The 13,326-nt window shown below is 36.3% G+C and overlaps 1 protein-coding gene across 3 annotated transcripts; it reads right to left on the bottom strand.

Annotated features, from left to right (window-relative positions):
• Positions 1-418: 418 nt before the first annotated feature.
• Positions 419-12,182, bottom strand: ldb2b (LIM domain binding 2b). Of its 3 annotated transcripts, none has more exons than XM_084400689.1 (10): positions 11,894-12,182; positions 10,239-10,341; positions 8,468-8,640; positions 7,251-7,373; positions 5,353-5,436; positions 5,121-5,244; positions 3,928-3,981; positions 3,041-3,165; positions 1,653-1,708; positions 419-1,180 (listed from the first exon to the last, which is right to left on the bottom strand). In XM_084400689.1, exons 1-10 carry the CDS (start codon positions 12,023-12,025, stop codon positions 1,174-1,176), a joined length of 981 nt encoding a protein of 326 aa, XP_084256815.1. In that variant the 5' UTR covers positions 12,026-12,182; the 3' UTR covers positions 419-1,173. The 3 variants fall into 3 exon arrangements, with proteins under 3 accessions (XP_084256815.1, XP_084256816.1, XP_084256814.1); XM_084400690.1 differs by having other exon boundaries at positions 1,649-1,708; positions 11,894-12,168; XM_084400688.1 differs by lacking the exon at positions 1,653-1,708 and having other exon boundaries at positions 11,894-12,177.
• Positions 12,183-13,326: the final 1,144 nt, after the last annotated feature.

The raw sequence follows: 13,326 nt of genomic DNA, 5'->3' as shown, positions 1-13,326 counted from the left end.
AAATGTGAACTAAACCGCTCAATTCATATGGATTAGTTTTACGATCTCTTTATGAACTGTTTGAAGCGTAAAAGTTTTGTAGCTGTCAATGGCTAAACAGAAAGCTCTGATTTAATCAAAAAGATCTCCATTTGTGTGTTCCGAAAATGCACGAAAATCTTATGGGTTTGCTTCTATACTCTTTGGTGAGGGTCAGTATTATTTTTGGGTAAACTAACCCTTTAAGTGCTGTGCATGTGCCACATTTCTTTAACCACTAGAGGGGGCAATAGATTTAGAGATTACTTCGTATTAGCATCATAGAATTACTATTCTCTATATTTAAGATTCATTTCTTTGTAACTTTTTGGATTATTACAATGAAAATCTCTAAAAAAAATTACATTAATATCAATAACCAAACACACAGAATCTGATATCATAACCAAACACATTTTATTAATGCAAATTATTGAAAACCATACATAAAATACACAACTACAGCACAAATATGAATGTTTTTTACAATATGCATTAAACTTTAGAGCAATAAAGATATCTGCGTTTAGGCTGAAAATGCTATAGCGTTCACAATGGGACTTTTTTCATCAAGTTGTAGAGAAACCAAACCATTGTGGTACAGAATGAAGCCAACACATCCACTGAGCTTTAAAAAAAGGGTTGAAAAATGTTGATATGAAATGAATTAATATCTGTATATTTACAAGGCTTGCAGTGTTTTGTTTTTGTTTTGAATACATAAAATGGTTGAAGCTGTATGTCTCAAGTATGGAATACTGTAACATAAACGCAAGCATGCAAACACACACACACACGCACACACGCACGCACACACACACACACACACACACACACCTTCTCTCCAGCAATGTCTCCTTTACAGTTGAAAATACCCCCATCCCTTGACAGCACCGTTACCATAGCTACCCACTGTCAGATCACATTACTCCAACTGCTGCGTTGCCATGGTATCAGGCTTACTGTCCTGGTTGCTAGGGTGCTGGCCATTCCAGGAGCTGCCGTTTCCAAGTGTCGGTGAGTTGGCGAAGTCATGGAGACCGTCATCATGGAGACCGTTGACAGGGTCGAATTGTTCATTCTCTAGGCGTGTGATCAAACGCTCGTCCACGTCACCCAACTCCCCTCCCATTAGAGAGGGCTCCCCTACCAACATCACATCCTGCAGCGAGAGAGAGAGAGAGAGAGAGAGTTGACGTAAACAGAGACGCAGGGGGTCGAGAGAGAGAGGGGGAGAGAGAATGGCGGGGGTGTAGAAAGAGAGAGAAGCAGAATCATTTATTGCTGTTATTCTTGCAATAGGGCTAATGCAAGCATACGGTAAAAATGTGCAGAACTACAAAAAAAAAGGAAATGTGTATGATAATGTATTTATGTACTTTATACATACATAGAAGAATGTGGCGTACCAACGCTTTGTTAAATACGCAGTCATACACACACACACACACACATATATGCACACAAACTCATCTCCAGACACTAGCTCTTTGGTCTTTAATTAGATTTTTTTTTTCAGATAGAGAACACCTAAATAACAACATATGTGCTAATTAAGCAAATTTGCATTGCTAAGTAGCTCGTTAAGACAGCACATGCTGCGTGATAACTGTCTGCATGTGTCACTCACCTACCTAAGCTCCGCCTCCAGCCACCCGCCACCCCTCGTTTCCCCGGCGACACGTTTAGGCTGGGGACCAGAGACGGACAATACTAATTATCATCAAATCAATTTCCGGCTAATTAGTCTCAATTACAAACAAATGAATCAGAATAGACAAATGACTATATATTAAAAAAAATACTCTAACATTACAAATTACAAGCACACTGGAAACTGATTGTTAAACTTATTTATAAACAATACAAACAATATAATTCAGGTATTGATTTGTAATATAAATGTTGGAATAAATAATACATTGCATGAAATATTACAGTATGGAAAAAAATAAGATGGGTTAAATTATTAAGCTGCTCTCTCTGTCCTTCCCTTTCTATACGGCTTATTCTTTATGATATGTCTTTACACACACACACTCTCACACACACTCACACACACACACACACACACACACACACACACACACACACACACACGCACACGCACACACACACACTCACACACACACACGTACAAACATCCAGACACTCTCCATATATTTTAAAATATATCCATATTATATATATATTTATCCATATACATTTTAGTAGATCTCTCCTATATGATCCATTCAGTGTGGACCACTGCTTCTCTGCAAGTGTGCATTTGACTGTTCAGAATAGAATACTTGCTTAATACGTACTGATACTGTTCATTATATACTTCATTTTAAAAATAGTAAGTGAAGCGAGAGGAGTCATAAATGTTTCAAACAGACACTACAATTCTCACGTAACCTCTTAATGTGTAATTCAATTAAAGTTGCTCCAAGTATTGTGGCATTTAAAAATTAGAAATGAGTTTATTTCAATGTATTCATCTAACATAAACACATATACACACATATATTATATAAACAAACTTTCAGTCGATTTACCATGTTCCATGTACCAATTAATCGATTTGACAGCACTATATATATATATATTAGTGCTGTCAAATTGATTACTTGCGCATCTAACATAAAAGTTTGTTTATATAATATGTGTATATATATATATATATTTTGTGTGTATATACTGTATACACATATACACATATATTCATACATATTTACAGTATGTGTGACATGCACACACACACATCTATAATTCTAATATAGATATTTATATATACACACACATATATTATATAAACACAAACTTTTGTTAGATTTGACAACTCTAATATATATATATTTATATACACACACAATTAATTGCATCTATATATATGAACATTTCATATATTTATAGAAAATTAGCATGCTGTCCATATAAATACTATATACTGCAACAATTGTAAGGGTAGTATGGTAGTATGCTATATACATTCCGAACCTAGGCTTCGAGTTAGCATATGTGTGTGTGTGTGATGTACCTGTGAGGGTAGGCTGAAGTTATTGGCTGGACTGCGCTTCTTGCTGTTTCCTGTGCTGTTATTAGATGCGCTACCAGCTGAGTTCCTCCTCCTCCTTCTCTTTGCTGCTGGTTTGGCTGGCTCTGCTGTCAATCACAACATAAAAGCAGCATAATGCAAATGGAATCAACATTGCTTTCCGTAAAAAGTTCTGAAAACAGAGTGAACCTGATTAAAAATGAGTGGTTAGTCAGGTGTGAATACACAGCATACTGTATCTCTGCTTTAAAACACTAATCAGTAATGCAAATGAAATCAGCAAGAGTGGTGGTGAAGGAATAAGCAAAAGTCAAGATGATATTCTAATGATATTCTTTACGATTTATGGAGAACAGAAAAAAATCCCTGACGGAAATGCCAGTGCTTGCAACAGCAGCATAAGAATAGTGTTCATTTTATATTTTAGGCTTCAGTTTTTACTAAATGAAACTCAAGACACTGATCGCAGCATCTCATTTTTCAGTCAGCTGCACACAGTAATCAACACAAAGGCTGAATTAGGAATAGCATAGTACTCTTAATAATGCTAAGAGTAGTATGGTATGTTATTGGAATTCAACCATAGTGCCGTGCATTGCGCAGTGAAAATATGGCTTTACAGTTAAATTTATGCAAGAACTGTAAGATCAATCACAATTCAGTACACAAACAGATGTAAGAACGAAGACCAATCACAATATACTGTAGTATGTAAATATTACATAATGTCTGTTGGCAACATTTTCAATGCAGAACATTCTAGCATCTATATATATATATATACACAAAAAATAATATTTAATATTTAGAGTTATGAGTTTAGAACACACCCTAATTAGAATGTTTAAGGTGATAACAGACATACATACATTTTTTGGAATTAGTGGGAAATATTTCTGTCTTGAAGTTTGGTGAGGGTCCAACTGAAATGAAAGAAATTAATAACAGTTAAAAGACACCACCATGCCATTATTCAGAAACCAACATTACCATATAATTCAGTAAATAATAATGAGGACGCAAAACATTAAAGAAGAAAAATTGAGGAACATAGAAAGAGAGAGAGTTGCCTGAAAATAACATTAATATTATAGTTCAGGCAAAGTGAAGGAATTATTGTCAAAGAACAGCAGGAGGTAGTTATTCTTTTTAAAGAGCAGTAAAATAATACATAAATAACAACGCAAGGTCAAAGTCTTCATTAATTACTGCAGATCACAAAACCCTTAACAGCATGTGCTCAGTACTTTGAAATGTTAATAAGGAATATGAAATATGTTTACAATGTATGAAACAAACTACTGTAAATTTAATGACATTCTGTAGCTCTTAAAGAGGAGAACAACAGAAAGAAATTAAACGCTGGGGGGGGAAGAGTAGCTAAACAATGCTGGTGTTACTGTATTAATCTTTCATGACAGACTTTATTTAAAAGAGAAAGCCAGCTAAGAGGAGCCATGAAACGAGAACTAATGAAGAATGTTGGAGCCAGGGCTGATATAGTTAACTAAAACTAAATCCTAAAAACGATTTTTGCTACTTGAAATAAACGTTACTGAAAATTAGTTTTTCATTTAGTTTAACTTGATGTACTAAAATAATTAAAAAATAAAACGTAAAAAAAAAAATGAACTAAGAAAAATTACACAACATTACTCAAATGTTAACTAAAATTAAGATATACATATAAACAAATTCAAAATATTAATAAAAATTATAATAGTAAATTAGTAGTAATAGTAATATAACTAAAATAACACTGGAGAGACCGTGAGGCTTGTTTGTGTGTGTGTGTGTGTGTGCGGTCCTGGTAAACCCTACAATATGGGGACAAAATGTCCCACACAAAGATGGCAATATCTAAATTCCTTGTGCTTATGGGGACATTTTTTGGTCCCCATGAGGAAAACAGCTCATGATGTGATGTTTTTGGAAAATTTTGGCAGAAAGTTTTCTATGATTGGTAAGTTTAGGGTTAGGGGATAGAATATACTCATTTTTTCTATAGAAAGTCCCCATGAAACATGAAAACCCAACGTGTGTGTGTGTGCGTGTGTGAGACCTGGTGGTGTTGTCATCCTCTGCCACTGGTGAAAGAGGCAGGTCTTCAGACAGTCTCTGGGACTCAGTCCATATGTCTTATGCCTAGACATGAGCTCCTGCATCGGCTCTAGAATCACACACAACTGCACACAAACAAAATAATCTTTTCACTCAGTTGTTTAACGCAATTTAAAGACCATTCGTAAGAGAGTGAGTGCATTTAAATGTGTTTATATGTGATTGAAACATACTCTGAGGTAGTTCAGTGTGAGGTTGGTAAGTCCCACTCGACTGATGTTTTTGGACAGTTGTTCCAGAGCTCCAGGGTCTTGTGCCTGATAAAGACACACACGCACACACGGACACACAAGTCCATTTATTCTCTCTCTTATTTTGTGCTCCATCCAGATAGAGCTCTAATTCATTACATGATATGTTTCCATAGCAACATCCTGACAGCTTAGCTAAAAGGTTTGGATGCTTTCACCTTGATTGATAAAAAAAGGGCTGAAATACATTTTGTTGTACCGTAAACTGCTACACGTGAACATTTGCTAACATGCCAGACAAATGCAGGGTGAACATAACATGAAAGGAAATTGGATTATCTAGAATACAACTAATTCGTTTTTGATTGAAAGTGATGTGTTGTGAATGTTATATATGTAAAATGTTATTTACATTTAAACATTTAGCTAAAAGCTAGCACAACAACACTGCATTCAAATAAGCTGTACTTGGCTCATGTAAAGAGAAACTGACTAGTGAGAATAATATTTAACATACAGTGTCAGAAATAGTATAGTAAAAAAGTAAAAGTATTTGACTTTTACATTTAGCAAAGACACTTTTTTTGCAGCATACATTGCACTCAAGATGTAAAATGAATTATTAACATATACTAGCATCTAGTTGCTAGCATCATGCTCTACTGTTTGAGCTACTGCTTCTCCACTATTTCTCCACTTAATATTCAGCAAAATTGCTGATCTGAATGCACTGACACTATAGGATAAGAACTCAACGTAGCTGGATGAAGACATCACGGTTTTCTGCAGAGCTGCTTTATAGCTGAATTTTCATGTCCAGCTAATTAGCTAATTATAGCTAATTTCATAATTGATGTACTTTACATAGATATTGAACTGAAATTAATCACTGAACTGATTTCAACTGAATAATGACTGTTTACTATTTTCTTTACAGCAGAATTGAAATCTGTTTGCATCAACTGTAAAGCTGCGTTGAAACAATCTATATTGTATAAAGCTCTATGTAAATAAAGGTGACTATCTGAGTTGCAGTTTGAGTTACTACCGTGAAAACTGTATACTGCATATTGTTTTTAAAAATAGGATGTGAAACAGTGTGCAGCATGCAACAATAAACATTTCAAATTTGTTGCTTGCTGCCAAATGACCTCACATTTACATCACTGAGAGGAGGCCAGTTATCGCCGAAAACAAAAATAATAATTAAATTTACATTTTTAATCTAGTTTAGTAAATATTTCCTTAAGTTTGGATGTCTAATCAAATAAAAAATCACAAGCATGGAACAAAATCACCTTTGCCATCACAGGTATAAATTGCATTTTTAAATGTATTATAATAGAAAACAATTTTTATAAATTGTAAAACTATTTTAAAATATTACTGTTTTCAATGTATCTGTGATCAAATAAATGTAGCCTTGTTGAGCATAAGAGACTTCTTCCAAAAGAAGACCCCAAACTTTTGAACAGTAGTGTATGTGACAGAATGCATTATGAAACGATAAATATTTTAAATATTATTATGCTACATTGTAGTGCATGTGCAAGTTTAATTCTAATAAACAATCAGAGTGGTGTCCCTTTATCATCTCGAAAACAAGCGTAAAAATGTGTTTTTGGACTCTTGGCAGTCCATTTCAATCTTAAATGTAATTTTATTTCATTTTAATAATCAAGCTGTTAAAATTGTTGTTGCTATTACTTCTGCTTCATTTGCAGCAATGGAAATCAAAGGTCAAGTCTAGCACATCGTATTAGGATAAAGAAGAATAGTGTGCTCTGTTAAAAGCTGAACATTTTGGCCAGTGTAGATGGTCATCCAAGTCATCTTGTATGAGAAATATTTAGGACGATTAATTGATTCATTGAACTCACATTAACAGCCAAGACACTGCGGGGAATGAGCTCACTGTAGTGTGTGATAGTGAAGTGCCATGTTTTGATTCTCATGAGGTCATCAAAGGTGAACACAAGAATCAGACGACCTTCTGTACAGACCTGTGAAAAAAAAGCAGGAAGAGAATCAGGTCTGTGTTGTGCGACTGTCCCCTCACACCATTCGGTTTGCGTAAAATTTAAATAACTTTTCTTTTTTTTTACTTTCAGGATGCAATAAGACAGATACCACACAAAGAACATAGACATAATCTTCCAGTCTTTGTTAACAATTAACGTGAATTCCGAAATCATAACACCGACTTGACCGGAGAAAAACATGCGAGAGAATTACATCTAATGACTTTTTGTTTTTCATTAATTTAAAGCGAATCAAATTACACGGTTCTCTCATTAAAGCAGTATTTTCAGCACAAGCAGAATTCTGTGTGGAACTCTGAACCCCAACATTCTGTTGCCGGGGGAACGGAGGGTAGCTGCGAGGTTGGCATAGCAACGGGAGGGATGTAATCCCAGCAGACACGCTCTGATCAATGCCTCCAGTACACACACACACACACACTCACACACACACACACACACACACTTGGGAACTGTATCTGTATAACTTAGCTACAACATACAGTCTTCCAAATCAATATTTAATTCACAAATGTTCATTTACTAAAAAGCGAAGTTGGACAAAACTCTCTCTCTCTAATTGAAAACTGAGAGATTCTGCGTCCTATAGTGGCGCACCATATGAATATCGCATAGGACGCTCAGGAAATCACACGTTGCACTGGTCTTATTAACATGACAGCTTTTGGGAACAAAGTATTTATGTCATCTGATACAAATTATAGAGGCAAGAGCATTTAATGAACATCATTGAAATATATAAGAGGTCTCAGAATAGTGCAACTAGCAGACTTTTCTATTAAGATCATATCATTTTAAAACATAAACCTATAGGATAGGGGAAAAAAGAGAAGCTTTTTTGAGAGAGGCAGAACGAGGGAGGGAGGGCGAGAGAGAGTGAGGAAGAAGCCGAGAAAGAGCAGGAGCGGGAGGGAGAGAGGGAAAGAGTGGGGGTTATATTTTCCTTTTTTGTTTTGTGCAGTTCCAGCCCAGAATTCACAATGAGGAATACATTAGTGCTGAAAATGAGGAAGCAAAGACTCACTGAGCCAGACTGGTGCGAGTGCGTGCAGTACCTTAGTGAATGTAGGTTTGCCATGTTGTGTTGTCATTGTACAGTGATGAGAGTCAACAGTAATAGTTGAGTTGTTGAATGACTCCTTTGTTTGTTTCAGCTCAAAAAACAACTCATAGACTCCTCCTTCGAACAGAGAACTGAAGTAACGAGGGATCAGGGTGCGCCCGATGGCTGGGGAAGGAGGAATGAGAGTGAGAGAAACATATGTGCAGAGGAAAATTTCAGTTGCATTCGCTGATTGCAGAACGGAAGGAAAAGAATGGTATGGACTCCGTGCCCAAGCGTTTATTTATTTATGCCCATATGATGAAAGAGACTCGAAGTTAGGCGGCACACTGGTCGAACACCTGAACTGGAAACCATAAATGTGTGTGTGTCTCTGTGTGTGGTCCCCTAAGAGTTAGAAACAAACAGGCTACTGAATGCCGCAGGCATTAAAGTCCAGCAGGCTGTGCGAGCGCACAGAACAGTTAGTGCTCTGAAGCTGTCAATCACTGCAGTAGAAGTGTGTGAAGTCTGCAGGCCCATATTTATTATACACCCCAGACCTGTCAATCAAATCTCACCACATACACAGTGAATAAGGAATGAATGAGAATAAGTGAAATCCAGCACAACTGTGTCCTTGTTTAAATCTGAACAAGCTGAAATTAATCGACATTCAAACTCTACCCTGGAAAGAGAACGAGAGACAGGCAGATAAGAGTGAGCGGGAGATAAAAAGAAAGTGTAGCCTGTAGATTATTTTAATATATATATATAAAAAACTGTTTTATGAGTAATACGCTCAAACAAAAATATGCTCACAGATCTTATTCTCATTTATTTGATTATTAATAATTAGTATGTACACCATGACTTCATAATATTTTGATGTTTACAAGATTTACAGACAAAAACTCAAGGACATGACTGGCTCAATGTCCTTAAAAAGCTAGTATAAAACGTATGGGTAACATAGCATCCTTGTAGTTTACTATATTAACTATAAATTATGCATAATTACATGCAACTAACCCTAAACCAAACTTAAACCTAAACATAAACCTACACTGCAATAAGCAGATGTAATTAGTTAACATTACTAACAATGAGTCTTTAAAATAAAGTGTAACCAAAATATGAGCCAAGTTCTTACTTGGCCATGAATACTATTTATAGTGGTTTTGTCTTTTATACCGTTTTCAATAAAAGTTTTAATTTAATTCATTTTAAATTAACACATGTACACATTTTAATCATTATTTTTTATACATTTTTAAATATATTTCACAAGGTAAAGGTATTTTTGTATAAATGGCATAATGTTTTTGCAATCTTGCATGCCATAAAAAATTCTAAATAGCTGACTTACTGACCTTGACACAAAATCATGAGGGTCTGCAGAGGTCTTATGATTTTGTTGTTTGCACCACAAATATTAATAAGCAGGTCAGCAGTTTTGTTCAAATATTTTCCAAAGAAATAATAATACAAGAATATGCTAAAGAACAAAATTCTATTTTTTTCTTTATTACGATATTAGGACAGATGTATGTCATTTTTTTTACTTCGTGCATCAAAATTAATTTTACATCAAAAATGAAAAACATTAGTCATTAAATGCATTTTAATGTATTTTTAATAAATTAATAAATGCAAAAGAGACAAAAAACAAGCATCACCGACCCAACCCAACCTAAATATTTAAATAAATATAAGACTCTACTATTGAAATGTACCATTTATGATATGAATATTGAGGCGGTTATGGCTCTGCACACACTTACTGTATGTCTTGGGTCCCTCCTCCAGGCAAAATGAGAGAGTCAGCGTGGCATCTTCTTCAAAGAACTCCGTGCAGAACGCATCCCACCACAGAATATCACAGTCCTGTGGGATCACACATTAACACACATTTAACACTGAGCGAGACAGAGGAGAGGCACAGAAGTACTTGGCCCCTGAATGACCCAAAATGACCATAATTAGGCCTGGCACAGTGATTATCATTTCAAAAGCTTACTGTTTATTATAAACACACACTCAAGTTGACTCGCCCCATTAAGGGCAGCAATTTACACCACAAATCCAGCCAACTACCGCTGGCTAACTATTGAGATTCAATTGATTATATTGGACATGATTATACCAGCCCATAAAGCCACAATAAACTGTATTGTGACAGCTCTTGCACTTCAGTCTTTGTGTGTTACAAACGTGTGAAAGAGAATTATTAGACTGTGAGAAATGGGTGTTTCTATAGGTCATTATTGCTATAGTTCAGTCTCTCTTAGCGCTAACCGTCAAATTATTATGTCCAGGTGTGTTGAACAGCATTTTACCTCTGCTGAAACATTTTATTTTCCCCCATTTATTCGCATTCCCTTTTTCTGAGTAGAGGCAATATTCTAAAAGTACAATTTATTATGGATTATTTTTGTACATACACCGACGGCATCAGGAGAAGCAGCACAGTTTGCACTGCAGTTTACATTGGGACCTAGTGAGGAGAAGAATTATGTTTTTTAAATACAGTGTGTCATACATGATGGTACAGCAATACTGGTCACATTGTACTGTTTGTCCGTTCTCTGTCTTATAGCGAGTTCTATAATAAATCGCACTGCTACATAAACATCACAGAACATCACCTTGCTGTTTGTGTTCCTGAAAAAAAAAAAAAAAAAAAAAAAACACACCACGTAATCCATAGTGCATTTGGTATTAAGTCCTTGAATAAGTTCAGTTTGTAACATAACAAAGGAATAAATAGATTTTTAGGAAATTTATTCAATTATGAGATCTTGAAACTTACTGAAATTATGTGTCATCTATTTTAAGACGTGCCTGTGTGGAACATGTCGGATAATAAAGATCTGATCATGGCTTTGGCAACCTTTAAGTGCACTTTTGGTATGTGATATTTCAGTTTTTAGAGATAGTAGTAGTCAATTAATTTATCCATTCATTTAAATAACCGTGACAAAAACAAACAAACAAAAAAAACATTAAAATTGATTAAAATTATGATCTTCTGCTATCCTAGCAGAGATGTGCTTCACTGTTCACTTATTATTTCTATCATATTCAATTATTAACATATATTTTGAAAATTGTTCTCTAAAACGTTATGGAAACGACAGCAGTATTTTGGAACAGATTTTAAGTCCTTTTTGGGAAAACAGAAATTCCGATTTGAACACTTTTTCATCATTTTATCACAAAAGTAATTTTGAAGGGAAATGTTTTTTCACCTTTAAAATCCTCTTAGTGGACAGAAAAGTTGTCCTTAGATTGCGCGATGAATCTATTGATCTATAATCTATTAGCTTATCTAAAATGAATGTTTAGAGGTTGTAAGATTTATACTTTATAAAGGACGTATATAAAATTGCTAAATGCGAAGTCCTGATCTATTGTTTTATGTTTGGTGATCACTCACCTCAGGCCGGGACTGGAGCCGTTTGTTGAGCTCGTGCATCCGGTACTCCGGCTGCACCGGGTAGGGCGCGTGTCTCCGGTAAAACGGACCGAACGGAGAGGAGTAGAAGGGGTCGCGCGGCGCGCCGGTCATGGTTTCTGTTACCGACAGCGCGCGAGGAGCGCATCCACACGCCGCACGTGGAGCACGACGATCGTAAACATACACACACACACGCGCGCGCTCGCGGACACAAGGAGAGATGCGACTGTCAAATCACACGCGTGCTCTGCTGTGAGAGGAGAGCAGGAGAGAAGGAGAGGGGGAGGGAGGACTTTACGAAGGGAAGGGGGGATACGAGGGAGGGGTGGAGGAAAGGACATACGCTTCTGTAATTGGAGGGTCTTTCCTTACTGTACAGTCTGACTAGTTGGCCAATTAGAGCAAAATCCAATGGAATGCAATCACTGTTTGCTTTTATTATGTTTGCTCGGATAAAATCCCCAATACATGTCATCAATATCTACTGTAGTTTGTGCTACTGTAGGTTATTGTAGGTAATAGTTTACTAATGTGCAAATAAACCGCGCACAGCATATCACATATTTAATGCAGAACTGCAACTACAGTGTGTGTGTGTGTGTGTGCGCGCGCGCTTTTCTAGCTACTTGTATTTTTCCATCTCGCTTTCTTTATGACTCACACAAGAGACTTGCTCTCCCACATACATAGAGACACACACACATTCTCTCTCTGATTTTCCCTGTCTCTCACTCTCTCCCATTGTTTGGACATATAGGCTACACATGTTTTTTTAATTTGTTTATTTTAAGATAATTTACTCTTTCTTTAAATGTCCCACTCATTTTCAATAAACAATTATCTTATACAATGATAGAAAGAGATACAGATATGACAGACATGTAGAGAGAGAGTGAGTCCATATGGATTCTATTACTCTCTTGTTTTAGGGGGGAAGCAGGGCCCCAAAAGTTCACCTCCTTTACTTTACTTTCTTTTTTTCCTCTCGGTCTCTCTTTCTCATGCCCAAAATCAAGAAACTCCCAGTGTAGAGTGTAGAGAAACACACATGCACACATATACACAGTGCCTGTTGCTTCATTTTGTGCATGTGTGATTGATAGTTCAATGCTTATGTGGCTTCACAATGCAAACCGTAGGTATACTAGTAAAGAGGATCAGAGGTTCACACACACACACACACACACACACACACACACACACACACACACACACCCCTCCCCCTTCAGGTCAGTTAATAAGAGTGGTTGCTGGGCTCTTTGTGAGCGTTGTGTCTCATGGGGAAAGGCGGGGAGGGAGAAGGGGGTCTAAAGGAATGAAATTTACCCACTCCACTGCAGTAAATGGAGAGAGAGAGTGAACAGGATAATGAGAGGGCTCTCTATCCATGTCTTTGTGTTTATCAATTTTGC

The sequence above is a fragment of the Rutilus rutilus genome (assembly GCF_951802725.1).
Source record: "Rutilus rutilus genome assembly, chromosome: 2".
Taxonomy (NCBI): Eukaryota; Metazoa; Chordata; class Actinopteri; order Cypriniformes; family Leuciscidae; genus Rutilus; species Rutilus rutilus.
The sequence above is the reverse complement of the archived record's forward strand: the minus strand, read 5'-3'. Positions and strand labels throughout refer to the sequence as shown.